This window comes from Vicugna pacos, chromosome 15 (assembly GCF_048564905.1).
Source record: "Vicugna pacos chromosome 15, VicPac4, whole genome shotgun sequence".
In the NCBI taxonomy this organism is placed as follows: domain Eukaryota; kingdom Metazoa; phylum Chordata; class Mammalia; order Artiodactyla; family Camelidae; genus Vicugna; species Vicugna pacos.
The window spans coordinates 8,450,261-8,476,295 of NC_133001.1; the positions used below are offsets into that span (position 1 = coordinate 8,450,261).

At 51.9% G+C, this 26,035-nt stretch overlaps 1 protein-coding gene across 2 annotated transcripts; it reads right to left on the reverse strand.

Annotated features, from left to right (window-relative positions):
* Positions 1 to 18: 18 nt before the first annotated feature.
* Positions 19 to 24,872, reverse strand: ATP6V1B1 (ATPase H+ transporting V1 subunit B1). Of its 2 annotated transcripts, XM_015237068.3 has the most exons (15): positions 24,684 to 24,831; positions 18,129 to 18,184; positions 7,330 to 7,416; positions 7,130 to 7,228; positions 6,818 to 6,911; positions 6,153 to 6,230; positions 5,452 to 5,591; positions 4,374 to 4,475; positions 3,699 to 3,796; positions 2,583 to 2,706; positions 2,257 to 2,407; positions 1,932 to 2,014; positions 988 to 1,092; positions 662 to 791; positions 19 to 565 (listed from the first exon to the last, which is right to left on the reverse strand). In XM_015237068.3, the coding sequence occupies exons 1-15, from the start codon at positions 24,799 to 24,801 to the stop codon at positions 402 to 404; spliced, it is 1,629 nt and encodes a 542-aa protein (XP_015092554.1). In that variant the 5' UTR covers positions 24,802 to 24,831; the 3' UTR covers positions 19 to 401. The 2 variants fall into 2 exon arrangements, with proteins under 2 accessions (XP_015092554.1, XP_006201622.1); XM_006201560.4 differs by lacking the exon at positions 7,330 to 7,416 and having other exon boundaries at positions 24,684 to 24,872.
* Positions 24,873 to 26,035: the final 1,163 nt, after the last annotated feature.

The following is a 26,035-nucleotide window of genomic DNA, read 5'->3' on the forward strand; positions in this document are numbered from 1 at the left end:
TAATGTGCTTATTGTTTTAAGGCAGAGAGAACAGTTTAATGAACCTTCTGTATCCACCACCTTCAGCTCCAACAATTATCAGTGTTTTCCCAACCTTGTTTTCATATAAGATTAATTCTTACGTGGGGGGAGGGTCACAGGGAGAGGGCTTTTAAAATACAAATGCTCCCATCAGAACAAGACAGAATATAGGCTTGACAACCTTCTGTTCTTCCCCAATTCGGGGAATCCAGGGAGAGGACTGGAGCGTGGGAACCCCCCAGAGCCTGCGGGGTGCTGAGGGTGGGCACGGAGCGGCTGGCTCAGGTGTGTGGACCAAGTAGACGGCGTGGGGTGTGTGGACGGCGGCGCCCCCTGAGGGCTGTCCGGGACCTCGCTCTGGGGCCTCGCTGTGGGCGGGGCTAGAGCGCAGTGTCGGGCTCGGGGTCCTGCGGCGCCACCTCGCGGGAGTAGAATTCATCAATCATGCTCTGCGGGATGCGCTTCAGCATCTCCTTGGGGAAGATGCGCAACAGCTTCCAGCCCAGGTCCAAAGACTCGAACACGGAGCGTTTCTCATAGGGGCCTAGGGATGGAGCAGAAGTGTTAAGGGTGTGTGTGGGGGTGTGTGTGCCAGAGTATGGGGGTTACTGCCTAACCGCCCCTGCCCCGTGCGCCTCACCTTGATTGATGAAATTCTTCTCAAACTTCTGCAGGAATTCTAGGTAGAGCAGGTCCTCTGAAGTGAGCGCCTCCTCCCCCACCACTGCCTTCATGGCCTGCACATCCTTCCCGATGGCGTAGCAAGCGTACTGGGTGAAGGGTGAGGCCGTCTGAGGTCATGGCAGGTTTATCATAGGAGTAGTAAGTTCCCCTATCTGACTGTGCAGGGACCCCCAAAAGGGGAGGGATTTTTGCCAGGAGAAAAGCTCGTGGTCTAGATAAGGCTCCAACCTCCAGTTTCTGGAACTGGGTAACCCACCAGCCCTTGGATTCTCTCCTTCTTACCAGCTGGTTGGAGACATCTCCATGGTCCTTTCTCGTCATCCCTTCCCCAATGGCGGACTTCATCAGCCGCGACAGGGAAGGGAGCACGTTGATGGGGGGGTAGATCTAGGGCAGCAGAAGAAGGGAGTGGTAGAGGCGGGGTCTAAACTTTCCCTTCTTCCGCACCTCTACTTGTATGCCCCCCCCCCCCCGCTGACCCTGGATTTCAGGAAACTGGTCCCTATTCATCCAACAGAAAGGTCTGTTGGTCACACCTGCCCTTCTTTATCTCCCACAAATTCTAGGGCTTGTCTACACGCGTGCTCCTAGACAGCCGAGTGGAGGGGGGAGATGGCATGACATTAGTTAATGAAAATCTCGCTATTTCAAAACTTTTGATTATTTGGACAGGAACCAAAAGCTTGTTTTCGCTTGAAGCTGAATAGTTATAGCTCCAAAGAAAGAAGCTGCCAAGCAAAGAGGAAAAAGTCATAAGGGGTTGCCTTTAACCTCAAATGGGACTGACCCATCTTCTAACCCTTTGGCACGTTATACACTATCTACTTGTGTCACCAAAGCACATTACTAGAAAGGAAAGAAAATGATATTTATTTAGTACCTACTATCTGCTACCTGCTTTCCATAATGCCAACTTATTTTATTCTCCACAATGTAACTGCATGCTAGGTATTATTATTCTCATTTTATAGATGAGGAAACCTAGGATCAGAGAGATGAATATTTTCTCAATGTCCCACAGCCAGATAGGCTGGATTCCACCCAGACGTGTCTTCTTCTGTGAACCACAGTCTTCCTGGGGGGTTGTGTCCTATTTTGGGGTTAGCCTTGCCTGGCCCCTCCCAATTCACAGGGAGATGAAGCTCAAAGGGTTGGCAGGAGATCTGTGGGCCAGTGTCTTTGGGGATGATGGAGAGAGCAGGAGGTGGCTAGGGAGGGGACAGTACCTGTCTGTTGTGAAGCTGTCTGTCCACATAGATCTGTCCCTCCGTGATGAAGCCTGTCAGGTCTGGGATCGGGTGAGTGATATCTGCAAGGAAATTCCCTGGTGTCAGTGTAGATGGCGGCCAGGTCTCGGCCCACTCAGGGCCATGTAGGTTCCATTCCCTTACAGGAGTGGGTGATGGATGGAGGCAAGCAAAGAACAGTGTCTATCTGGATGGAGGACGATGTGCTACTGCACATCTATGGAATGAAGCTCGGGCCCTTTAAGTGTCTGGGTGGGACGGAGGGCAGGGGCTGCGGAGCGCAGCGGGCAGTGAGGCAGCTGACCGTCGTTGGGCATGGTGAGGATGGGGATCTGAGTGATGGATCCGCCACGGCCCTCCACGCGGCCTGCTCGCTCATAGATGGTGGCCAGGTCTGTGTACATGTACCCGGGGAAGCCTCGGCGCCCGGGCACCTCCTCTCTGGCAGCTGAGACCTGCGATATCCGAGGTCATTGGGGTAAGAAAGGGAGCAGAGGGCTGCAACAAGGAAGGGGGAGGGGGAGCTTCACTGACAACGAGTAATGGGGGTCAGGCCTGGGGGGGCAGCTCTGGGTGCAGTGACTAGAGGGAGGCAGGGCTGAACTCGACAACCCCCGCCAGCCACCTCACCTCCCGCAAGGCCTCTGCATAGGAACTCATGTCAGTCAGTATGACCAGCACGTGCTTCTCACATTGGTAGGCGAGGAATTCAGCCGTGGTCAGTGCCAGGCGCGGGGTGATGATCCGCTCGATCCTGAGGGTACAGCTAGTGTTTAGGGAGCCTGGAGGCCCCAGGCCTGTGCTCCATTTAGCCCCAGTGCTGAGTGGAAGGTGAACTGGGAAATTGGTACAGGGCCCAGCAGCAGAGGAGGGGGTGAGGTCAGCCCCAGCCCCGAGCCCTGAGCCCCGATCCCGGAGGCTATGATAGTTCCTGGGAGTGGGCCCTCAGCCATGTCCAAGGTGGCAAAGGAGACAGAGGCTGCGGCAGGAAGGAGCTTGGTAGGAGAGAGATAGGCAGGGCCAGGAGTGTCTGATGAGGATGACAGTGGCCCTGTCCCCATGGTCTCTGCTGTCACGCTCCCTCCCCTCAGGGCGCCTGCACTTGGGTTAGCTGGAGCTTGCACTCTGTGTCCTCAGGGCTCTTTCCTTACGGTTTCCCTCACTATCCCTGACCAGCTTGCTGGTCATCCCGCTCGCCTGCCCCTGCAGCCCCTTCCACTTTGAGCGCTCCTGGGTCCAGGCACTCTCAGTCCCCGGGCTCTGCACCTGTGACTCTCCATCTGGGCCTTGTGCTAGCGGAACTCTGGAACCTTCAGTTCCCAGGACAATTGATTGGGTTTTTCTTTTTCATCACATGACCTGCAAATTTAAACTCCCATTTTCTCAACTTTTAAAATAGCAGTTTTTCTAAGAAAATAGTTTAGGGAAATCTCTCTTTAGAGGTGACCTTGTGGAAGTGAGTCAAGGATGAGGCGCCCTGACTTGGGACGGTGGCCGGGTGCAGGTTGGAAGAGCGGAGGGGCGGCAGGTGCCAGGCGGGCTTGTGGTCCAGCTCCTTCTGTCTCTCGGGGGTCTGTCCCTACCTCTTCCGCAGCCTCAGTTTCCCCGCCTGCACAGCAAGGGGCTGTTCTCCCAGCTCTGGCCGGTGGCCGGAGTTCTGGGATGCCTGGGACCTGGTGCTATGGGTCTGGGGAGGGGACAGGGGCTGCTGCCTGAGGGCAGCATGGGTGTCAGGGGGCAGCTCACGTGGGGTCGTTGGCCAAGTTCAGGAAGAGGCAGACATTGCCCATGGTACCGTTCTGCTCGAAGTCGGACTTGAAGAACCTGGCTGTCTCCATGTTCACCTGGACACACAACAGGGAGGGCTGGAGGCGGGGCCCTGCAGCCTGAGGGATCCTCCCATCTCTTCTTGGTAAAGCCTGTTCACTGACTGGCTAACAGTCACTGGGGAGACCTTGGGGCTTGAGAGGGCAGGGTCTGGGTTTGCTACCCAGTCCAGGGTAGCATCTCATCAGATCCCTAGAGAGAGGTTCAGACTTCAGGCTGTGCTCTGCCCAGTGCCACCCCTGCGCCTCACCTGGCCAGCTGCTTCTCTGCTCAACTCCCTGTCCTCACCTTGGGCTCCCTGAGGGCCTCCAGTATCCCCTCTCTGAAGTTGCCTTGTCTCCCCAGATTCTCTCCTCCCCCAGCTACCCTGGACTCATCTTGTATCTGCGGTGGCCTTTGGGAGGCTGTGAGGGACACACTGCCAGTCCCTCCAGACATGCCTTTGCCTCTCCCCCCAGACAGGCCTGGACTCTGCCGGCTCGTCAAGGACAAGGATAATGCCGCCCTCACCAGACCAGGGCCACCAGGGGCTGAGGGGCCAGGGCTGCCCACCCACAGCTCCCAGAGCTTGCCAATCGGCCCAGCCCCTCTCACCCCCATGGCTGCAAAGACGATGGCGAAGTTGTCGTCGTGATAGTCCAGCACGGCCTTGGACTTCTTCACCAGCCCAGCCTGGCGGCAGATCTGGGCGGCGATCTGGGGATGGGAGGAAGGATGTCAGACCCAGAGCCGGAGCCCGCCGCCCTGATCACCACTGAGAAGCATGGACGGAGCAGTTCCCAGCACACCCTCTTGCCGAGGCCTGTGGTGGGAGGATTCCAAGGCCAGAAAGGTGGAACGGCTGCCCTGGGTCCTACAACCATTCTCAGGGGAGGGGCTACCCTGCTCTGTGGCACCTGAGGGCCCGGGGTGCCTGTCATGAGGAGCAGGATGGAAAACCAGTTCCAGGGAGCAGCTGCCTACCATGGGTTTGGGGCAGTTCAGCCCTTCAGGACCCCCTGTGCCCCCCAGCCTGCTGGGGTTTATCTGGGGTTTGCCCCAGGCCTGCAGGGTGTTACCAGTCACCACATCCTGATCCAGGATGTGTGTGTCTATAGGGGGAGGCGGGGACACTTACGCCCTCTTATCACTCAGACTATTTTGAGGGTGAGCCGGGGGCACATCAGGAGTAGTTGGGTGGGGGTGATCGGGGGGAGCATCTAGAAACCTTGTCGCACCAGCTGCTCTGAGAAGAGCTGGGCTATTCACTCTTGGTGGCGGGGGCAGGGTAGCAAACCTGTACAGGGGGCCTCAGACAGCAGTGGGGCTGGTACGAGGTGGGTTCACTCATTGCAGGCGAGTACAGACCATTAGCAGGACCAGTGAGCAGAGCTGTCCACTCAGCTGAGCAGGACTTCCAACGCTGGGGCTACCCATGGGCTCTCCTGTGAGCCAGTGTGTGCCCCACTCACTCAGGATGGAGTCTTGGAGATCCGCCTGGGGACACTGAGGCCTTGTGCAGCCCTGAGTCTCTGAGCTGCTGGAAGACAGCTGTCCGCCTGGATGCCGGTGACCACAGCTCGGCTACCTGCTGCCTGCTCAGCATAGGAGGCCTCCTCGCTGGCCCACCAGCCCCGGCCTCTGCTCTGTCCCTTCCCCTTGCTTGTGTCCACAGGCCCCCCACAGTCCTCACCTCGTTGTGGGGGAGCCCAGCCGCTGAAAAGATGGGGATCTTCTGACCACGGGCGATGCTGTTCATGATGTCAATGGGCGAGATGCCTGTCTGAATCATCTCCTCGGGGTAGATGCGGTCATGGGGGTTGATGGGCTGGCCTTGAGGGGAGGCGATCATGGACCCCCGCTCAAGGGTTCAGGTCTTTCCCTGCCCTCCCCCAACCCTGCCGCAGACTCAGGAGCTCTGTTTAACAGGATTTTCTGTGATGATGGCAATCCAGAAAGCAGCCCTGGTCACACATGGCTGTTGAGCATGTGAATTATGGTTTTGAAATGAAATTAATTTCATTTGAATTAGCTTATTTAAATAGCCATAGTCCAGTGCTCCCTTGGATGCCACCCTGGTGCATTAGAAGCGGCAGGCAGGTGGGAGCCAGAAGGCAGGAGAGTGTGGTTCTCAAGTGTGTGGGCAGCTTTGCACAGCGATGGTGAAATTTTACAGGAACAGGTCGTGAAGTGATGCCGCCCCTCTGCGACTCCCACAGCTCACCTGATCTGCCTGTCACTCTGACCAGCCCTGGGGGTGAGCCCTGGGCGATGGCCCTGGCCCATATCAGGGCAGAACTTCCAAGGGCGAGGTGGCAGAGGCAATGACTGGGGTGGGGAAGGTAGCTGGGAGCTGGGTCCTGAGAGCTGTCACACATGCTTCTGGTCACTCACCATTGATATCCAAGAAGTCCTCTGCCATGACCACTGGCCCATTGTCAATAGGTTTGCCAGAGCCATTGAAAACTCGACCTGGGGGTGGGCAATGGGGGTTGCAGGATGCTCAGGACCAGCCCTGGGTCTCTTACTGCTGCTCACCCTCCACACCACCACCAGCTCTCACCTGCCCCTCGTGCCCCAAATGCTCCACGGCCCCTCCCTTCAGCCCTCAGTTATCCCCAAGGAACTGGCTATGGTGTCTGTCTCCTTGGAAGTCTTCCCTCTTCTCCTGGGAACCTTTACAGGCATGGCCTTGGCCCAGGACAATCACTGTAATGGGGGGCTTAGGGCTGGAAAGTGGAGAGGGCCAGGTATGGCAGATCTTGGGGGAAAAGTAGGGGACGTGCAGCCCGTTTCAGCCTGACCCCAAATATATGGCTACATACTCTGCCTCTGGTTTATTGAAACTGCCTTCCTCATGTATTAAACACCTGCTGTATATCAGGCCCTGAGTTGGGTGAGCGGTCAAAGAGATGACACAACCTCTGACCTCAAATGGCTCCCCGGGGAGGCAGACATGTAAGGAGGCAATGCCAGTGGGGTCTGCTAAGCACCTGGTCAGGGAAGCTGGGCTGGCAGGACGGAGGGGCGCCCCCACCCTGCTCACCCTCACCCCTCACCCAGCATGTCCTCCGACACTGGAGTCCGTAGGATGTCCCCTGTGAATTCGCAGGTGGTCTTCTGGGCATCAATCCCAGAGGTCCCTTCAAACACCTATGGGGCAAGAGGTTAGTTTCTCTAAAAAAGATGCTTGCTGGGGAGAGCAGTGCCCCCCATTCTAGGCTCCCTGTGAGTCCAGCTCTGGGCAAGGCACTCTCGGGTGGGGTGGGGAAATAGGACATTTTCTGCCTTTGGAGCTTATAAAATAGTGTGGAAACTTTGTGGGCTCACTTATTTATTCAGCCGGCCAACATCGTACTGACATCACTTACCTGAACAATTGCCTTGGTCCCAGCCACCTCAAGCACTTGCCCGCTCCTCTGAGTCCCATTGGGGAGGGTGAAGTTGACGATCTCAGCATACTGGGCAAACTGGCAGAGGGGGAGAGCAGCACAGAGTGGCAGTGAGACAAACCAGAGCTGAAGTTCCTATTTCCTCCCCATCCCTCCTTGACCCAGTCTCAAGCTGCTACCTTCCCTCTTATGCCCAGATTCTCTTGGAAATGAACTTGAGAGACTAGTAAGTGGGAAGTTTGAATTCTGTTTGGGAGGCAGTATACCTGCATGGGTAGGAGCACCAACTTTAGGGTTGGAAGACCAGGGTTAGAATTGAAGCTCTCACATGTAGAAGCTGTGTGACCTTGTGAAAGTTACTTAATTTCTCTGAGCCTTACTTTCCTCATCTTTAATCTGTGGATAATAATAACACCTACTTCATAGGGCTGCTGTGGGGAGAAAATATATGAACGTCATTAGCTGGTGCCTGGACTTTTAACAGTTTAATAAAATGTAGTAGATATTGTGACTGCTTAGATCTCCTGGACAGCACAGTTGTTTCTGCCCCTGTGGACCTGTGGTAAACACACTGGCAAGGTCCTCTCCTCGGCTCCCAGGTGTCTCCATCTACCAGCGGCAATCTTTCCCTAGCCATGGGGCTGGGATCAATTCACATGTAGTCTTCACAGTCTTTCAGGAATAAAAAGAATAAGTCAATCACTTCTCTTTTGGCTAAGATCCAGTATAGTTTTCATTCTGATCAGTGTAAAAAAGCATCAGGCTATTATCTGGAATACGTAAAGAAATTTTACAAGTCAACAATAAAAAGAGAAATACCCTGATTAAAAAAATGGCAAAGGATCTACACAGACATTTCTCCAAAGAGGATAGACACATGCCCAATAGACACATATAAGCTCAACTCTTTAGTCATTAAGGAAAGCAAATCAAAACTGCAGTGACATAGCCCTTCACGCTCATTAATACGTCCGGAAGAATAAAGACAGATCATAACAGTTGTTAAGGGTGTGGAGAAATGGGAACCCTCAGTCTCTGATGGTGGGAATGTAAAATTATGTGGCCACTTTGGAAAACAGGCTGGAAGTTTCTCAAAAGGTTAGACATAGAGTTACACTATGACCCAACACTTCCCCTCCCAGGTGTATACCCAAGAGAAACAGAAACACCTGTCCATGTGAAAACTTGCACATGAATGTTCATAGCAGCAGTATTCATCACAGGCGAAAAGCGGAAACAACCCAAATGTCCAAAGACTGAAGCATGGATAAACGAAAGGTGGCATAGAACACCCAGTGGAATATTAGTCAGCCTTAATGAGGAACGAAGTACTGCTACACACTGCAACACGGATGAACCTTGAAAACATCATGCTGAGTGAAAGAAGCCAGACACAACAGGCCACATATTATATGATTCCTTTGATATGAAGTGTGCTGAAGAATCAAATCCATAAAACAAAAAGATTAGTGATTGCTGGGGGCTGGAGGAGGGACGATTAAGGGTGACAACTAATAAAATAGGTCCAGGGTTTCATTTTGAGGTGATGAAAATGTTCTGCGGCAGGGAGGGTATAACTCAGTGGTAAGCGTGTGCTTAGCATGCACGAGGTCCTGAGTTCAATCCCTTGTACCTCCATTAAATAAACAAACAAATAAATAACTGAATATATATGTATATATATATAAGTTTATATATATACACATACATATATATAAACTGAATTACTCCCCCCCCCCAAAAAAAACAAAGAAAAATTAAAAAAAAAGAGAGAAAATGTTCTGGCATCAAATAATGGTGATGGTTGCACAACTCTATGTATACACTAAAAACTACTGAACTATGTACCTTAAAAGGGTCAAGTTTATGGTATACAAATTATAACTCAATTAAAAAACCAATCAGGCTGTCTCTCCAGGACCACAGGCAGCAGGTGGGCAGGCAGAGGTCTGCCCCAAGGGAAACCAGGTTCCCAGTCTTCATCCACATCCAGAGGAGGCTATGAGCTGAGCCGAAGAAGCTGGGCTGGAGAAGCAGATCCTCCCCACTGACACTGGTCCTGTGCTCTGATCAGCAGCAGGAGGGCTCAGTCCTGTACCTGCATCTTCTTCCCAGGGGAGGTACTGGAGAGAATGCATAGCATCTCCCCAGGCTCCCTCACCTCGCCTCCCATCCACCCTGCTTCCTTGATTTACTTCAGGGAATAAATCATAATCTTAATCCAGTAAAAATAAATGGTAAAGAGACTGCACCCCTCCTTGTAATGTTCCTAATATTCTGGGAAATTAAAGGAGTACTTTTCTAAATCATTCCTTGAACATTAGAAGAAATCAAAACTGAAATGACAGGTGAAATAGAAAATAATAAAAAAATCTTAACTTCATGCCATGGACTTAGAGGACATACCAAGCTGTACCATGTTTTCTGACCAGAGTCAGAGTAAGTCAGAAACCAGTAATGAAAAGAGAGTGAGAAAAGCTTCATTCATATGGAAATTTTGAAATATTCTAAATATGTAAGAACTTACCATCAGATCAGAGAATATTTAGCACCATATAATCAAAAACTATTTCTCAACATTGTATGTGATACACGGAAAACTTAAATGCTTTATATTAGAGAAGAAAAAAGGTAGAGGTAGTTTAAAAGTACGCAACATGGAAAGGTAAAAAAAGAAAGGTGTTAACATTTCAAATAAAATAGAAGAAACAATAAAAGGGCATAAACCATTAAAACACAAACAAATACATAACAGAGAAGATCAACAGAGCCAGACTGGTTCTTTGAAAAGCCCTAATAAAATCAACAAACCTCTGGCAACTCTGATTAAGAAAAAAGGCATGAATAAATAATTACTGGAATAAAAAAATAAAACTAGCAACACTAATAATATTTTTTAAATAATAAAAATTATAAATAACTTTATGCAATATATTTCAGAATTTCGATGCAATGAATAAAGTCCTAGCAGAATACAACTCAAACCAAAAACAATTAAAAACAAAATAGAGAGCCAGGATAGCCCTATAATCTTCAAGATACTGGATGAATAACTTAAAATCTTTCCATGAAGAAAACACCAGTCCCAGACAGTCAGTGAGTTCTAACAATTAAGGAAAAAATCATTTGAAACTTACTTAAGCTCTCAAAAGACTGAAAGAAAAATTCCAGTCTTAATTCATTTTATGAGGCAAGGATAACCTTGATACAAATGAGATAATAATGGAAAAATGATACGCAATCTTAATCATAAACATAGATGCAAAAAGACTAAACAAATATTAGCAAACTAAATCCAGCAATGTACAGAAAAAGACCAAGTTACAAACAAACCAAATAACAAAAAAAATTTTTTAAACAAAAAAATGAAGATAAACACATACGTGCACACAAATAAAAAAAAGAAGACCAAGCTGGGATTAGTCCAGGAATTCAAGGTCATCTAATATTAGAAAATGTATCAGTGGCAGGGAGGGTATAGCTCAGTGGTAGAGCACATGCTCAGCATGCACAAGGTCCTGGGTTCAATCCCCAGTACCTCCACTGAAAAAATTAAAAATAAAAATAAATAAAAAAAGAAAATGCATTAATGTAATTTACCTTATTAATGGATTAAAGTATTTAAAAACCTGATATCTCAAAAAAAGTTTTAGAAAAAGTAAAAAAAAAACCTATCTATGATTGAAAACAAAAAAACAAAGAACAAAACTACTCTTTGAAAATAGAATAAAAGGGAAATTCCTTAACTCCAAAGTAGCCTCAAAAAACCCTACAGAGAATATCATACTCAATTGTATAATGTATAAACATTCTCTTTAAAATTTAGAGCAAAACCACGATGCCTGCTATCATCATTCCAGTCAGCATTGCGCTGGAGGAAATAACCAAAGTAATTAGATGAACAGAAAACAGAAATTAGAAGGAAACAGAAGTATAATAAGGAAAACTCTGACACCCCTAATCTAATAAAGATAGCACCCCAAAAAGCCTACAGACCAATTTCTCTTATAAAGATAGATGCAGACATTATAAATAAAGTATACGCCAGCCAAACTGAACAGTATATTAAGTAAGTGTGACCACACAGGGTTTATTCCAAGAATGCAAGCATAGGTCAATCAACATTTAGGAACTGGTCAGCATTTGACAGTATAGTTCATAACAGGAGAGAGTTTGTCAGCATAAAGGAAAAACCCCACAAGATTATGTAAACAGAAACCAAAGGCTTTTGACAAAATTCCACAGCTGTTTCTAATACAATTCTATGTAAAACAGAAACGGAAAAGAACTCCTTAAATACCAGACTATTTACCAAAATGAGCATCAACATCCTTGTCAATGGTAAAATGCTAAACCCATTTTCATTTCCAATAAAATCACTAATGCAGAGAGAGAAATGCCTGTATCACCAATGTTACTTAACATTGTTTCGGTAATTTCAGTTTATACAAGTAGACAAAAAAAAATTGAAAATAATATCAATAAACATAAATGGAGAAAGTTCTATTTTTTAAAAAGGTAGTGAGAGGAGACTGTATTTTCCAGAAATGTGAAAGAAAGACTGTGGAAATATTCCAGATGACAGGAAGCTAAACAGTCATGATGATTAACTGTGATTCCTGGCCCTAGGCTGGATCCTACACGGGAGGGAGGAAATGCTCTAAAGGACTTACACTAAGTTAGCTGATAAATGGGAATATAGATTGTAGATCAGATGAAAGTATCAGTGTAAATTTCTCAAGTTGGTAACTCTACCGGGTTGTGCAAGGAAATATCCTTATTTAGGGGAATTACATACTGGTGTTTGGGGCATAATTTACCCTCAAAAGATCTAAAAAAAAGATGATGCCCACATACACACATGCAGGCACACGCAGACCATGTGACTGAACAGATGGGTCTGTGGATGTCCCTCGCACTATTTTTATTTTTGCAACCTTTTATAAATTTGAAATTGTTTCAAAGTTAAGCTTAAAATTAAAATATGCCAATGGAAAAAGAGACATAATTCCCTTTATTTGCAGGTGATATTGTGTGTCTAAAAAAACACAAATGGATCTGGTTTAAAACAAAAACAAAAAGAAACAACAACAACAACAACAAAAACCCAGGATTAATAAGAGAATTTGGCTGACCACAAGATAAACATGTAAAAATCAATCTCACATTATTTTCAATAATAGGTCATTACAAGATACTGAATATAATTCCCTGTGTAATACAGTAAATCCTTGTTGCTGATCTGTTTTATGTATAGTAACTTGGATCAATCACATACTCCTAAGTTATCCCATAGTAAGAAAAAAAATATATATATATACACATATATATAACTGAATCACTTTGCTGTACACCTGAAACTAACACAATATTGTAAATCAACTATACTTCAATTTAAAAAAGTGTGTTCCTCCCAAAAGAATCACAGAATGTTACAAAAGATCATCAAAAAAAATTTATGCAAATATGGAAAAAAATCAGTCTCTGGTTTTTTTTTTCCCTAGTGCCAAAACGGATAAAATATCTGGAAATACATTAACAAGAGAGGTACAAGAAAATAATAAAATCTAACTGAAGGGCACAAAACAAGCCTTGGAGAAATGGAGGACAATAGTGTTTCCCAAGACAGAATGACTTACTGTCATAAACATATAATTCCTTTTCAAAACTGTGTAAATTCAATGCATTCCCAATGGAGTATTTCTTCTGGAACTTAATAAAGTGATCTTCACGTTCATATAAATGTCTGAGAACATCCAAAAACAGTTATGGAAAAGATCAGGGTGGAGGACTTGTCAGATATTAAAACGTGTTCTAAAGGTTCCTGGGTCACGTGGTCAATGTTGATGTTGGACAGATGAACCGAGAAGTGAGAAGGCTGGAGTCTAGAAACAGACCCCAGATTTTAGGAGACTGTTAAAGCACAGATGTGGTATGTTAGTTCACAGGAATAAGAATTTATTGAACAAATGGTGCTAATATAACTGGGTATCCACACCTATTATAAGCACAAACGCATTCCAGGCATATAAAAATTTTAAATATAAAACTAGAACAAATGAAATACTTGAAGAGCTTTTCTTCTGTCCTTCCTAATGGAATAATGCAGTTAAAAGCTGGCTAAGAGAGGTGTCTTTAAGAAATCCAGAAGCCATCAACAAAAAATAGAAATATTTGATTATATAAACGAATATTGACATTTCCGTATGGCAAAGATACCATAAACAAAGAAGAGCAATCAAATGAAGAATCCCCACAATGCCCAATGTACAACTCAGTGTGTAGGAAGATTTCGCCGAGAAGGAAGAGAGATCTGAACAGACAAATGGATGCTCAACTCCCCTAGTCATCAGGGAAATGCAAATAAAAGCAAGACAGGTCTAGCCTCATCTATTAGGCAAAATTACAGGAGGGCACATACTCAGGGTTGGCAAGGATGTTGGGAGTGGGTCCTCTCATGCATGCTTGGTTGGAATGTGAATTACCACAGCCTTGAATTACCACAGCCCTGCAATTGTCAATATCTATTTAAAAATAAATATCCACTTTGAATCAACAATTCCATTTGGAGGGAATCCATCCTGTAGCAGTAGAGGCACCAGTGTGAAAGGGATATAATATTGCTATACTCTTGCTCTTTGTAAGAGCAAAACCTGGAAACATGCTGAATGTCTCCCAGTAATGGAGTAAATCACAGTCCATCCAGACTATATAGCTTACGGTGCTACTATCAAAATGAAAGAGTAAAATGTGTATCTACCGACATGGAGGAAATCCTTGCTGTTGGAAGAGACTAACAGCAACGTAAACATCTAACGTGTTTATCTTTGCCCAAATACAGCAGGGAGGCGGGGTGCGTGGCTCGGTTCCCCAAAAGGATGTGTGCAGGGTAGGGGGGTCTCTCTCCCAGGGCAGGAGGATTTGCAGCCCTGCCAGTCACTGAGAGAAGCTCTGGCTTGGTCCCTCCTTGTCCTGTGAAGAGGATGCCAGGGAAGCAACCTTGTTCTCCCCCAAGCCTCCCTCAGGCCCTAAGAAGTGGGGACAGGGGGCAGGAGACCCTCCCCAACGGGAATGCTCAGATGTCCTTGGAGGGGCTGATGCCTGGCTGTCTTTGGCTTCCCAACCACAAGAGGGAGCCTGAGAGCAAGGACTGCGAGGCCCCGGGACAGGTAACTAAGCCCCGGCTCTCTCCTTTCTGCTCCGGGTGGGTCTGTGTCTCTCTATTTGAAATGGCCCCTGGCTTCATGGTCTGTGGGCTGGTGGCCTCAGGAGGCAAACTTCTGGACAGAACACAGGCCAAAGCGGGCCCCACAGCAGTCAGGCAGTGGGCTCAATCAAAACCAGGCAGCAGGGGCGATAAAAAGCAATCGTTTTTATGTGAATTTCTGTGGGTGAGGGCGGGTGGGAGGAAAGGAGAGTGGAGAGGAGGTGGCCCTCTGTGTGTCCCTGAAAGATGCAATCAGAGAAAATGAACTTTAAAGAGCAGAGAGGTAACACTCAGACAGGAGGAAGAACCATCAGAACCACAGCGCCCGAGCCTTGAAGGTGCTGTCTGGGATCTTTTAGGAAGAGAATGCTAGTCGTTTGTTTGCAGGGACGGGTGGACATAGCCACTTAGAGCAGTGCGTGCAGGGGGAGACTTCTAACGTGCAACAGTCAGCTTATGTGTCCACCCGGTCTCCCAGCCACAGACCTGATTCTTTCAGCTCTCACTGTTGGTTACCAGACTATAGGGAGTGTGGATGGTTCGATGCAACCCGTCTCCTCTGTTGGGGATTCAACCCAGTTCTCAACAGGCAAGGGGTCAGACACAGGAGAGATGCCATACAGACTCAGGGCCCTGGGAAGTTCTTAGTAAGCCTGGCAGGAACTGTACAGGGCATGCTGCCTCCGAGGCCTCTCCCTCTGACAATGCATGGGGCAGTTTGGGAACGCCTCTTTGGAAACTGTTTTCCAATCAGATGCACACACTTTTGAAAGCTCTCTCCTTGAAGAGTATGGGAGGAGCCATAGACATTTGGACCCAAGTCTGGTGGATGAGTTGAGTCTCAAATAAGACTGGTTTGAGTCACAAAATACAGGAGTTGGGAGCTCCTCTAGAGCAGTGGTTGGAAGTGTGGTCCCCGCCAAGTAGCCGTAGCAACCGGGAACTCATCAGACCGCAACCCAGGCAGCTGATTCAGAACTTTGAGTTGGGGACCAAAGATCTCTCCAGGGAATTCTGATGCGTGCTCGAGTATGACAACCTCTGCTCTAGTGAAATCTCTCTAGACCATCCCAGGTAGGTGGAGTTCAGCTAGCCAGACTCCTCTTGACTGTATACACGACCTGTGTGATCGTGTGTGAGGTTATGTGAGTGTGCGGGTCTATGAGTGTGCTTTTGTGGGATCACGTCTGTGGATATTTAATGATCTAGACGAGTCAGTTTTACACTAAAAAAAAATCAGGGGTGTAGACTTTGCTGGGTCACAAACCCTAGAAAATCAGATTAAATTGTGTAAATTACCCCCGAGGAAAACGCACAGGCACAAGAATACTGCCTGAAAAGATCTGAGTACAATTTCAAGGCCCTGACTACCTGGTTAAGAATTTCTGATGTTCACAAAATCCTTCCTCCAAATTATTTTTCCATTTGAGGACGTGTCATTGCCTGTGTGATTCAATTCGGACAGAAGGCGGCGCTATAGAGACAGAATTGTGGCCTTTTTGCCCAAGCAACTCTGGAACAAGGGGTGTGGGACAGTGGAGAGGGTATGAAGGTGACTTCTTCATGTCTGCGCTTATGAGAAGGTCGACTATTGCTTCCTTTCCTTCCCCCTGCAAACCCAGGGTTCTCTGAGTGTCTCCATCACCCAGTTACTCTGATCTGCAAGAGTTACAGATGCATCCGATAATCACAGAACGACAGCCTGGGAATCTACCTCCAGTTTCTTAGTCCAGCCCCATTTTACAGCTGAAAAATGGGTGTCTGCATAGGTGCTGGCTCTCCATACACGTGGGGTCCTAGAGACTGACAGGTAGGGAGTGCGGTGGAGGCGGGCAAGGGGGCAGGAGATTCACCAACTGTGTATTTAATCAGGCATATGAACATCCGTGCACTCCAGGCTGGGCTATTGTTAGCTCTTCGCAAGGAGGAATAATAATAATAATAATAATAATAATAATAATAATAATAATAATAATAATAATAATAATAGTACATTAATCGGATTTGATTCCCATCACAACTCTATTACCATTTAATCGAGGAGAAACTGGGGTTTACAATCCTAGATGGATGATTCTCAAACTTAAAGGAGCATCAGACCACCTGGAAGATTGTAAAAAACGGACCTCTGGGCCCCATCCCCAGAGTTTCTGATTCTGTCAGTCTTGGGTAAAGGAACCTGTATTTCTAACGAGGTCCCATGGGGAGCTGCTGCTGCTGATCTAGAATCGACAGGTAGCTAGCAGAAAGGGTGGGATGGATCTGGGGCGAAAACCGTAGAAGTCTGAGTCAGACAGTCTGACTCCAGTGCACACACAGAACGACCCCACCGCACTTCCATCCAGGGCATCCCTGACACTGATGGGTCCAACTGTGATGTCTGTATGAGCTTGGAATCTGTTTTCCACAAATCAGTGGGTCTGATTTCCTTAACACAGCTGGCCCAGCTTTTGATAGGTCCATATTTAGTCATGCGAACACTTACTCATTTATTCATTTACTTGCCCTTCCTTTGGACAAACGGAGCACCTAAGATGGGCTGGGTGTTCAGTAGAAGTGCAGTGTGGGGCCCAGGATTAATAAACACCATCATGTCCCATAGGAGAGCACAGTGTGTGGGGGGGGGGTTGGGGGGGGCAGGAGAAGACATGTGGCCAGGTGGTGAACAAATGCCTCAGTGGATGCTGCCAGCAAGACAGTACACAAAGCCAAAAGCAAGGACAGGGTCACTGCCCAGGAGGCTTGGTGAAGCTTCCAGGAGAAGATGAGTCAGAAGAAGGGATGAGGGGAAAGGTAGTCAAGAAGGCAGAGTATGTGCAAAGGCCCAGAGACATGGAATGGCAGCTCCGCACGGAGACAGTGTGGGTTTCTAAGTGGGGAAGGGAGAGTGATGCGACGTGGAAAGGAAGGCAGGACCCTTAGAGGATGGAGGACCTCTAAGGTGAAGGTCTGGGGAGCCCTAGTGAGTTTAACAGGGGAGAGAAGGGGTCAGAGCTGCATGGCTGCAGGGGAGAGGATGGGAGGGCACCAGACTGGGCGCCCATAGACCACGGCCAAGATAAGGGGGTTGGTAGGGAGAGATCGCTGACCCAACATGAGCATTGACAGACTGGGGTCCGGGGAGGGTGGAATCAAGGATGGCACCCTGATTTCCAGGTTGGGGGTGGGTGCTGTGGTGTGGGAGATGGGGGTGGCCCTAGTTGGTGGGGGCGCAGGAAGCAGAGTGATCTGGTGGTTTTGCAGGGCTCTTCGTGCCTCGAGAATCCCCAACGTGTCTGCCATGGTCCTATGGTTCCCCAGGGACACCGAGTGGCCCACACCCCACCTCCCCTGTGAGGCCGCTTCCCACTCAAGCTGCCGGTTCCCAGGCTGAGCTATTCCAAAGGCCTCTGCAAACCTCAAGCTCTGGAGAAAAGGTAGCTGGCATCCATCTGCTGCCTCCACCTCTTACCTTTAAAAGAGGACCCGTGGGAGGCAGGTGGGAGTGTCCTGCCTTACAGGGAAGTTTGATGCAGGACGCAGCTGTTCTACTGATGAGGAAAGAGACGTGATAGCCGGGGTCCCCCAGTTCATTGCCCATAGCAGCAGGTCTCTTAAGGCCCCGAGTGGGGCCCCCTGATAAGGCAGGAAGGGGAAACCTCAGGTGGCTGGGGGTGGGGGGCAGGGGGTTGGAAAGAATGGAGTGGGTGCATGGGGGCCACCTAGGGGCAGGGCAATTTAGAAGAAATCTGGGATCTGGCCGTGGTGCCTGGGAAGAGACAGAAGTCTTACCTTGACCTGGTCCAGCACCACCAGGGGGCCATTGACGCTGCACACGGTCCTGTAGGCTGCAGGGGGGAATGGGTGAGGGTCTCACCCCGACACCCCAACAGACACACACACACACACAGGCATCCCCTGCCTTCCCTTCCTCTAAGCACCACCCCCACTCCTCTCCGGGGCCTGGGCCGTCAGGGTCATTAGCTGTGACAGGGCCAGCCACCATTGCTGTAAGGGTCATGCCCCTGCCTGCAGGGCCCCCCGCCGCTTCGGACACCTGCAGGAGGCTGGGGGAGGGCCAGGGCAAGAGCAGAGGCCCCTCGGAGTCCTCCCCTCCCCTCCCCAGCCCTGCAGTGGCCTTTCTCGTCCCTGAGGAAGCTCCCCTCTGGCCTCAGCCCCCACCTAACTGGCTCCCTCCTCTCTGACCCACAACATTTTCCAAAAGCTAGAGAGGTAATGAGAACTGCCCTCTCTGCCCTTCACCAGGACCACACTTCTCTCGGTCACTGGATGCTGGCTGAGCTCTGCGTGTGTGTGTGTGTGTGGTGGGGGTGCAGGCATCAGTGAGAAAAACCAGCCAGAACCCTGCTCTGCCACAAGGCTGAGCTCACTGGGTGCCTGTGGGGGAGGGGAAAGAGCAGAGCCACAAAGAAGGAGGAAGAAGCAGATTGTCCCCATCCTAGTGACCGGAGGCCTGCAGATGGGGACGTGAGCTCAGCTTCTAGGGAGGGGTGGGGTGAGACAACAGGAAATACTTCCTAGCTCCAGTACCGGGGACCCCAGGAGAAGCACAGACTGGCAGACAGGAAGCTTACTTTGGCTCTGAGGGGGGCCAGCTGAGGGCCCCTGGGTCCCTCCCTCACCTATAACCCCAGGACATGGAAGCCCTTCCCCCCTGGGTCCTTGTGAAGCACCCTTGAGCCAACTGGGATGAAGGAACTCGGCAGGGCAGGATGGTCAGGGGTGTCGGCGAGGTGGCTGGGTCACTGCCAGGCTGGAAGGGCCTCTGCTGGGAGAGTGGTCCAAGTCCCCACTCGACAGGCCAGGACAGTGGGGCCCAGACAGGTGGAGAGCCCACGCAGGGTCACAGACCACGTGGGCTCCCGGCCACCCACCCTTGTGCTTCTGGCAAGTTTGGCTTGAGTCCCCCGCTTCCCCAGGGAAGCCACGCACTGGCCCACGCCCTCCCTGGTTGAGGGCTTAGTGGTCAACCCCTTATTTGTGTCAGCCCTAAGCTCCTTTCCCAGGGAACTGGGCTAGGAAGACGAGCTGGGCCAGGTGATCCTCGCACGGATGTTTGCCAGGTTCTTCTGGGCTTAAGGGCTGTTAGGAAAACTCAAGAAGGCTGATAAGTTCTTGGACTTGGGCCCGGAGCTGGGGAACGACCTCACCTTCCTGCCCTCAAACTACCAGCCCCCACCTGAGCTGCCCTCTTCTCCTTTCCCACGGAGGTGATGTTCACCCTTCCATCGTAGCCAGGCTGCGTGCTGGGGTGACAGGCCAGCAGGCCCTCTCTGTGCCTTCCCATCCGACCCTGGTATCTCCCCACCCCCACCCCCGCTGCCCCGGCTCCTCCTCAGCCTGTTTTCAGGACCTTTGGATGCAGAGGCCTCAAGGCCGTGGCCTGGCTCTTGACATCTCACACCCCTGCCCTCCAAGCTCTGCTGCCCTTCCCCCTCCTCCCATCTTATCTTTGAGCCCATCTGTCAGATGCCTCCAATTTAAAAGGGGCTAAAGATGAAATAATTGCCAACTGCTGTGAAGGGAGAAAGCCAGGCGGGCGGGACTGGGCCGGAGCACCAGGCTGGGAGCTCGTGGAAGAGGCACCTGGCAGGAAGGGCCATTTGAGCTGCGGCTCCAAGGTCAGGTGGAGTCACGCAGCCAGCCCCCAGAGATCTGGACAAAGGGCACCGCTGGCAAAAGTGAGGAGGCTCAGAGGCCGGAGAGAACTCGGGGCTTCTGGGGAACAGAGAGATGGTCAGCTCGGCTGGTGTGCACAGGCTCCCTTCCGGGCGTGAGAGGACACTCAGCCCCATGCCCCGTGCCCCGCAAGGCCAGGGGCGTCTGCAGTGTGGGCTGCTGATGATAGACACTCAGTAAATATTTGTTGGATGAATCACGGAAGGCGTCACCTGGTCCCACCAGCTCATGCCCATCTTTCCCAGATCAGGACTGATGTGTCCTCCTACACACACACCTCCTCAGACCCAAACCAAATGAGGGTCCTGTCAGCAGCCTCAGGGCTGGCTCCCCTGGCTCCTGCCATCCCCGTGAAGACAGAATGGAAGGGCTGAGAAAGAGGGTGCACGGGGCTGACGGGGTGGTCGGCATAGGAAGACCCCAGCCTTGGAGGGCTAGGGCAGAGGCTGGGGCCTCACGTCCCCACTGAGAAGGACGATCATCAAGCAGCCACACATGCCCTTCCTGCCCATGTGGCATTTTGATCAGCGCCTCTGGATTAGTAGGACTGTGTGGAGTGGAGTGGGGCAGGTGAGCCCAGCAGAGGGAGGATGGGGAAGGACTGTGAGAACAGGGGAAGGAGCGTGGGGCAGCGAGAGCCAGAATTTTAAAAAGCCCTGGGGAAGAGCTGGCATCTTACTAGCCCTGCAGAGAAAATACCAGACCAGCCAAAAGGGTTGAGATGGCAGAAGAAAGATGCAAGGTGGGCTGGCTGTGTAGGGAGGTGGGGGTGTGGGGGGAGAAGGGGTCCTGAGATGCAGAAAGCCCCGGGGAATCATTTCCAATCCCACCTGGGGAGACAAAGCTTTCAGTTTCCTCCCTTCGTCCGCAGCTGGCCCTGCTCCCCTCCCCGGCCCATTTCACAGCTTCTGCCACGTAAAATCCATTAACTCTGACATTCAACAACTCTACCTTGGGGGGGGGGTGCCTGCCAGGAGAAGAGGAATGATGGGCACCCCTCTAGCTCCCCGGGAGGAGGGGGTGGTCTCGGGGGAGCCTAGGGGCCGGGGCAAAGTGCTTGCCTGCAGCAGAGCCGGGTCCTCTGCGCGGCCGGCTTCTCAGTTCCAGGCAGCATGAGGTCCCTAAGTCCCCATCTCATCACACCAGGCTCATCCCTAAGCCAGACGCAGCGCTTGGCTCGAGGTGCCGGACACATGCATCGCTCCAGAGCCTGGGCCTTTCATTGCAGTTACTCCACTCATGTGGTTCAGTGTCTGGCTCTCAGCATCCTTCAAGGCCTTGCCCTTGACTGACTATTGCAGCTCACTGGATCATTTCCCCTCTTAAGTCCCATGGCTGGTACCCTAGAGGATGTCCTGTTCTCCAGCTTGTCTGTGACTTAATGAGATGGATTGTGTCTCTCCCCTCAGACTGGGTTGTCTCCTCTGTCAAACTAGACAGTATTTTTTCTTAGAGGCTGTCTGGCTTGGACATAGCCAAGGTGGTGGCTGAGCAACAAAGGTGTCCTTGACCGAAAGCCAGGCCTTCTGGTTGTACCCATCCCCCGACTCTGCCTGTGTCCATTGCACAGAGTGGCAAACTGAGGCCTAGGAGGCCAGCTGATTTCTCCTAGGGCCAGTCACAGATCAGGACAATATCCTGAGGCGTTCAAGGCTTACGGCCACCACCCCAGCCCTGGGACACGCCCCTGACCCTGGAGGTAGTGCTGGAAGCAGGGGCTGAACCAGAAGACCCCTGAGGGGCACGGGCCTCCAGAGATTTTGCAGACACTCCCTCCAGCTGCTCTGCCCACCCCCTCTCCATTGTCCTAGCTGACACTTGGGGTTGCTTCTCGGGCTGCGGGCCGCGAAGCCCCTCCCTGCCCCCACCTCCCCGCCGCCTTCCCTGTCAAAGGCTCAGCGGGGCTCCGCTAATTAGGGCCGGCCCAGCCACACCTGCAGCGTCCTGGGAGAGGGCTCAGGCGGGCGCCCATGCGTGAGGCCAGGGTGGGGGCAAGCCCGGGGCAGCAGGTCCCGCACCTCCTCCCTGATCCCCGCTGGAGGGATTAGGGGAGGGGGGGCAGGGGCTGGAGGGCTCTTAGAATCAGCCCAAGACCCTGACCGGTGGGTGGAACACGCTCCGTATAACCTCCCTTGCCTTGCAGTTAAGGAAAACGAGGAGGCCTGCGGTTCGGCATTCAAGCCCCAGGACGATCTGACCTGGCTCCAACCCACCAGCCGGGCTGCCAGCCTGTCTGTTCCAACCTGGGCTCATGCCGTGCGCCCCCATCCCTCAGTCTACCGTCTTCTGCCCCACACAACCAGAGAAAGCTCCATGCCACCCCCCCTCCTTGGAGGGCCATTCCAGCTCCGAGGAAGGCAAAGGGGTCCCTTCTTTCCCAGGGCGGCTACTGCTGGGGTGGCTCCCCATCCTGATTCCACGCCCATTCCCTCCCTCAGCCACTACAGAGAAATCACCTTTAATGCTTCAGGCCTGCTTAGTCCACCTCCTCCAGGAAGTCTTCTCCTGGACTCATGCCCACCCATGGCCAAGCGAGCTCTGGGGTTGGGAGCTAGCTGCCCCGTCCTCGTCCTCTGGCCCTCTGCTCCCCCAGCTCTCCTTCTAGGCTCTTTCTGCCTCTACACAAAGTTCTCCTGCCTGGAAGTGCTCAGAGGCCCCAGGTAGGAGGCCAGGCTCAGGAGGAGGGCGGAGAGGGACACAGGGGTCTGAGCAGAAAACCCCTCAGGCTCCTGAGGAGGAAGGAGGGGACTGAGAAAGTCACAGGTGCAGAAGCACACCGAGGAATCCAGCCTCCCTTGGGTGGCCGGTAGCAGGCCGGGGCTGGCCTCTGGGGGGACCCTGTGAGGACACTCGCCTGCAGCAGAAGCACAGGCAGCGGCCTCTGTCATCACAATAACATCTTTAACGCAGGCACTGGGCAAGGGGCTCGCCCTGCGCTGACCTGTGTCTCTGGGTCGACTGTTGGGTGTGAATACGGTCGCCTGGGTGGGGGCCACGTGGTGCGAACTGGGGGGCACTGCTATTCCTGGTTCTGGCCGGGTCAAACCTCCTGGGTGTTTCCCCTTGTGCCAGGTTCTGTTGACTATAAATAAGAGGCCAGCTGGGAGGGGACCCTGGGGTAAGGCTGCACCCTGGGAAGGCACATTCCAGGGAGAAGGAAGGCGGAGCAAGGAGGTCCAGACCTCAGACTTTACCCCCTACTCAGCACCCAGGTGGCTCTTGGATTCTCACAGAGGGGAGGGGAGCCGGAGAACAGCCCCCGGGGTGGGACGTCCAGGGGCCTGAACAAAGGTCAGCCAACTCCACTCGGGTCTCCAAGGCTGGGCTCTGGACCCACGGGGGGCCCAGACACTGCAGATTTCTGGGCCTTGGTGACCCCACCTTTGCCTTAGCGGAGAGTCTGGAACTTACTTCGTCCTCCCTACGCCTCCACAGGGCAGGGCCTATGGGGCCTCCTGGATAAGTCAGACCCCACTGACTCTCAGTTTCTCCTTGGCTGGCGTGTCCTACACGCCTCGGTGCCTGTCCACACCCCCGGCACTGCTCCCACGCGCCCTGGGCCTGCCCACTCTGCTCGGGCTGTGCTCCCAGCGATGTCGGCCCCAGCTGCCTCTCCGGGCACTCCCCCTGCCCAGATGGGAGGGCTGGCTGTACTAGGCCAGCTTCTCCCCATCCACACCCTGTTAGGAGCCTCTGGCTCTGCTTAGCTGGTACTGGCCAGGCCGGTTTACTCCAGTGAGCTGGGCGGTCTGAGAATTTGAGAATTTGCCACACCAGAGAATGTGACCTTGGACAAGGAAAGATGGTGGGAGTGGAGGAGGGTGAGGGATGGGATGCTCCCTTTGGTCCTGGGGCCTTACTGAGCCCCAAACCTCTGGACTTGGCCCGCCCCAGCAGGACAGGCACTCCAGCTGCACCCATAGACGCCCCCAAAGCCCCCCCCGAAGTCCACAAAGGAACATTCCAGATTCCAGTACCCATGGCCCTCATACCCCTACACCTGGATGCCAGGCATGTGCCCTGCTTCTAACTGCTCACACACACAGATATGTGATATCACCTGACCACGCACTCAGCTGTGTTCCCTTGAGCATGTTGGCTTGTACACGCGCACCCTGAGTGTTCAAGCATGCACACACACTGGCACACATCTCTGATCACACACACCCTCACACATATCCTCACCCAGCTGAAGGTGGGAGCACAGGCCCACCCAGGCACATTCTGCACGAGAAGAAACACGCACTCTGCATTGCCACACCACCCCTCAGAAACATGTGACTATACAGTTCATGCTGAGTGTTCTGGTGGATGCATGCACACACCTCAAACACATATTCACACAGGAGTGCTCGCGCACACACACACACATACACTCTCTGGGGCAGTTGGGAGCTCTCTGTGAATGTGGACTTAAGGTCTCAGTCAGGATCACTGATGACAGGAAGGTTCCTGTAGCTACTCCTCTGCCCTTTCCTCTGGGGTCCCCAGGCCTGGGACCCCCATCCCTCCACCTGCATCACTCTGAAGGACCAGACGGCCCCTAGGTCTCCCCACATCTTGGGTTCTCCTCTTTCCCTGAGGCTGAGAAGCAGGTCCAGGGACCGGCAGCCCACCCGACCTCACCTGCTGGGGGCTCATACTCACTGACACGGGGGTGGGTGATGTAGTTTCGGGTGGCCGCCTGCACGTGCTCTCGAGCGGTGCCCAGGTCGGAGTCACTGCTGGGGAGCGCCCCGGGCCTACTGTCTACCTTTGCGGCCATGGTGAGGTGCCAGGCTGGGAGCCGAGTGCCTGAGCCTCCAACACTTCAGGCCCAGCTGGAGCTGGAGAGAGCTGGCCAGCCTCCCCACGCCCCGTGGCCACTCCTCCCTTCCATCCTCCTCTCCTCCCCCGGGGTTGACTGTAAACAGGGAAACCTGGTGCTTTGGCTTGGAGCTCTTCCAGATCTGGGAGGTGCCCTTGGCCACCTGGGAGTGGGAGGCTGGGAGAGGGGCAGAGGGGTAAGACAGGCCTCTCTGCCCTCTGTCCTTGACTGTTCCTCTGTCCCTGCCCCCTCCCCTCCCTCCCTGCAGCCAGGGAGAACTGTTTCTCCCCTGGAAGCTCAGGTGCTTGCATGGCCCCCCGTCCCTCACACCTCCTCCTGGGCTCCCTCCTACGCCCTGTTTCTGGCAGGATGCCATCTCCTCAGGTCTTCTCCTCACTGTCCTCCCAACCTGCACACTGTGCTCTGACCATACCTGGGTACTGCTTGCCCTGCACAGTTCCATCATCAGCTTTTGTTTGAATACCTACAGAGTATCATCCTTGGACTTGCTTCAGTGCCTCCTACAGGAAGCCTTCCCGGGCTCCTCCGGGGCCCTGACCTCTTTCCTCCGTCATGCCCTTTTGGAGAGTTCTCTCACTGTCACCTCTTGGCTGTGAGCCCCCATGAGACTTGAGTCCATCAGACTTGGGTCTCCTTAAGCATTTATGTCTCGTAATTTTGAGGGCTCCCTGAGGACCACAGCAGGTCTCTCTCCATTTGATCGTAAGACCTTAGGTTTCACCTCCAGGGTCCCAGGCAGCAGTTATGCCCTGACATTTTCAGCCCAAGGCAGCCCTGGTGGCTAAAGAAGTTGTCTCCTGGGAGGCAGAGTGTGACACAGGTCTGTTGGGCAAGGCAGGGTGGGCACTGGGGGATGGCTGCTCTGGTGACTCCCATGTCTCCTTCTAGACTCAAGATTTCCTGGCATTTCTAAGCAATTCCCCAAAATCTACTGCTGCACTAAAAGGAAGGAGATGTATAGCTGTCTGGGGATCCCTGTCTCCCAGCACCCCAACTGGGTGACTCAGGGCAGCCAATTTGAAGCCAAATACGTTTCCTGGAGCAGACTGGAGCTGACTGTGCTCCCTTCCTCCCCACAGAGTCAAAAATCTCACCCTGCCTCCTCTGACCTGAGAACCCATTTCGGGTTCCCAGTCCCTCTCACAATTCCTGGTCTTGCCAAGATTCTCTC

Excerpts from the sequence above, each read along its gene's own strand:
- ATP6V1B1 (XM_015237068.3), bottom strand. The coding sequence starts at position 24,801 with ATGGCCGCAAAGGTAGACAGTAGGCCCGGGGCGCTCCCCAGCAGTGAC. Across the intron at positions 6,912-7,129 it reads GGACCAAGGCAATTGTTCAG|GTGTTTGAAGGGACCTCTGG; the intron begins GTAAGTGATGTC and ends CTTGCCCCATAG. Across the intron at positions 5,592-6,152 it reads GGACTTCTTGGATATCAATG|GCCAGCCCATCAACCCCCAT; the intron begins GTGAGTGACCAG and ends CCTCCCCTCAAG.